The following is a 2,743-nucleotide window of genomic DNA, read 5'->3' on the forward strand; positions in this document are numbered from 1 at the left end:
CACACTACATCTCCGACACTGAATCAACATATAATGATCATTTTTGAAATTTCACACATACTTCACACAGCATTGAACCCGATTATATATATAGAAAAACAAAAATGCATAAAAAAAAAATATATTACCAGTCGCGATCGATTCACAGAAGATGACGGAGAAGATGAAGGAGCAGAAAGATTAACTGAAGATCGTTTGCATGCGAGGATGATGAAGTAGTAGAGAAGACGCAACTTGCCCTGAAACCCCTCTCAAATGCTTTTCCCTCGTCTGAATGAAAAATAAGGGTTTTTGGGCATTTTGGCATTATAAGCGCATTGAAGAAAGGATAAATGTATCTTTTCCCTATTAGTAGTGGCTATTTTTGCTGAGCATTGTAATTAGTGGATAAAAATTAAAGACACCCTTAATTAGTGGCTACTACACGCCATTTTTACCTGAGTCCATACAACAGTAAGCCCAATGACATATTTTTAACTGTAGCCCATTATTTTCGGCCTACATTCAGAACCCACCGGCCAAGTCTATCATGTCATAACCCTAAGTCAGGAGTATAAAACTTATCCTCTTTTCGCGTCTTAGGGCTTTCGATCGGCACCAGCTGAACGGCAATTGTGCTCTCTGCTATTTCTGTCTAAATCTCGGCCGGCGAAAATGGTAATACATCTATTTCCGTCTTTTCGATTTCTATCAATTTTGTATGCGATAGTAGTATACCAATTCAATCAGTGAAATGGTTATTGTCACATCGAAACTTAGAAATCTCGTCGTTGTGAAACGTTTCTTTGACATAGGAGACTAGGAATATACCTAAACTTAGTTTGGGAACTAGATGGAATGACTAATCGTTCTTCACTTGGTTAGATAGTACACGAGTCTAACAAGCTTTACATTTGATTTTCTTGTTTGGTGATATATAGTTGTTGTATTTACTGTTTTGTGGTATTTTGTTTCTGTGCACATTCTAGTTTGAAAATTGAGTAGCTGCAAGTTCATGTTTCTGTGCTGTAGCCATGCAGGATTAATTATAGCTCATGCTCAAAAGCTACATAATTTTAGTTAGTGTTCTAGCACCTATTGTTCTTGAAATGAAAAACATTGTGCTGAAATGAGATGGACACCAGAATTGGAATTGTGGTTTAATTGCTATACTACTGTATGACAAAGGTTGAATCCCTTTGTTGAGGGTTTTTAGGAATTAGGATGCACTATTACCCTCATTGAGTATCTCATAGTGGTATTATAATTTCTTTGTGTATTTTGGATTTGAATGGCCCTTTTCTTCCTTGCGGCATAATAAGTGACTGTTCAATGTGGCTGTTGCAGGTGAACGTTCCTAAGACAAAGAAGACCTACTGCAAGTCCAAGGAGTGCAAAAAGCATACCTTGCACAAGGTTACACAGTACAAGAAAGGGAAAGATAGTTTGGCTGCTCAGGGAAAGCGTCGTTATGATAGGAAGCAGTCAGGTTATGGTGGTCAGACAAAGCCCGTCTTCCACAAAAAGGTAGCATATGCCATGTAAATAGAAGTATTGTTTTGTTAAAAGATTGGATTATTAGTATAAGAACAAATGCCAGAAAGAATATGAAGCTTTTCGGTGATTTAGCATTGTATTTGGTGTTCTGGTTGAGGAATTACTGACCCCTTTCTTTTGCAATTATACACCAGGCAAAAACCACAAAGAAGATTGTGCTGAGGTTGCAATGCCAAGGTTGCAAACATGTTTCCCAGCACCCAATCAAGGTTTGTTATTGGTTGATCTTTGCACTGCAGTTGTGCTTGCGTTTCATATTCTGCAAGCTAATCATTTTCTTTGGTTATGCAGAGGTGCAAGCACTTTGAAATTGGTGGAGACAAGAAAGGAAAGGGAACCTCTCTTTTCTAGATTGCCTGTGAAGTCTTTTTTGCCTTCGTTTATGTTATGTTTTGGATCTGTTTTGGTTCTTATGGGTTACATTGTTTTCCAATAGATGATTTTGTTATGGTAGTTATATGGAGATGAAATTTATATTTCAGGGTTTTAAATTTAGTATGGATACTCTTTTTCTGGTTATTGCGTTGCTGGTGTTACCTTTCTGGATTCTTTTGCTGTTACTGATACACTGTCTCTTTCCTTCTTGCGCCGAGGGTCTACCGGTAACGTCTACGTACACACTACCCTCCCGAGACCCCCGCCTATGGGATCTCATTGGGTTGCTGTTGTTGATGTTCAAGCAATTGTGACAAAGTTCTGCTGTCTAATTGTTCGATATGATAGTCATGTTTTTACAAGCGCTGCACACTTTTAAAACCTTAAGAAAAATGCATGATGTTATGGTTGAAATCCAGTCCATGAGTCCATGCATTTTAGCGTTGGGAAGAGTAGCATGTTACGCGTAAATGCTTGCAACATGAAACACAATGAGTCTGAGAAATTGTAGACATTCGAGTCCATAGTTTACCCAACTTTCTGATTTATACATTCCTTCATTGATCTATCATCTTCGTTGGCTTGAGCTAGTGAGCATCACCATGCTATTGTAGCAAAATTTAACATTACCCGCTTAATAGGCCTGTTGTTGTTATGTCCACTCTCGACCTATATTTATGAATGTTTAAGGATCACTCTAATTCTCTAAACGAGGAGTCCTAGTTCATAAGAAACATCTTCGTTGCGCTTCTTACAACACTAATTGTGGCCTCTTAATTCAGTCGTTGCTAATTGTTATGAAAGCTGAGCATTTTCGTTTCACACATCATTA

General features: G+C 38.0%; 1 protein-coding gene across 1 annotated transcript; it reads left to right on the plus strand.

Annotated features, from left to right (window-relative positions):
• Positions 1–550: 550 nt before the first annotated feature.
• On the plus strand, positions 551–2,074 carry LOC109215762 (60S ribosomal protein L44). Its single transcript, XM_019379869.1, has 4 exons — positions 551–657; positions 1,327–1,506; positions 1,671–1,745; positions 1,828–2,074. The coding sequence occupies exons 1-4, from the start codon at positions 655–657 to the stop codon at positions 1,885–1,887; spliced, it is 318 nt and encodes a 105-aa protein (XP_019235414.1). The 5' UTR covers positions 551–654; the 3' UTR covers positions 1,888–2,074.
• The last annotated feature ends 669 nt before the right edge of the window (positions 2,075–2,743 follow it).

This window comes from Nicotiana attenuata, unplaced genomic scaffold (genome assembly GCF_001879085.1).
Source record: "Nicotiana attenuata strain UT unplaced genomic scaffold, NIATTr2, whole genome shotgun sequence".
Taxonomy (NCBI): Eukaryota; Viridiplantae; Streptophyta; class Magnoliopsida; order Solanales; family Solanaceae; genus Nicotiana; species Nicotiana attenuata.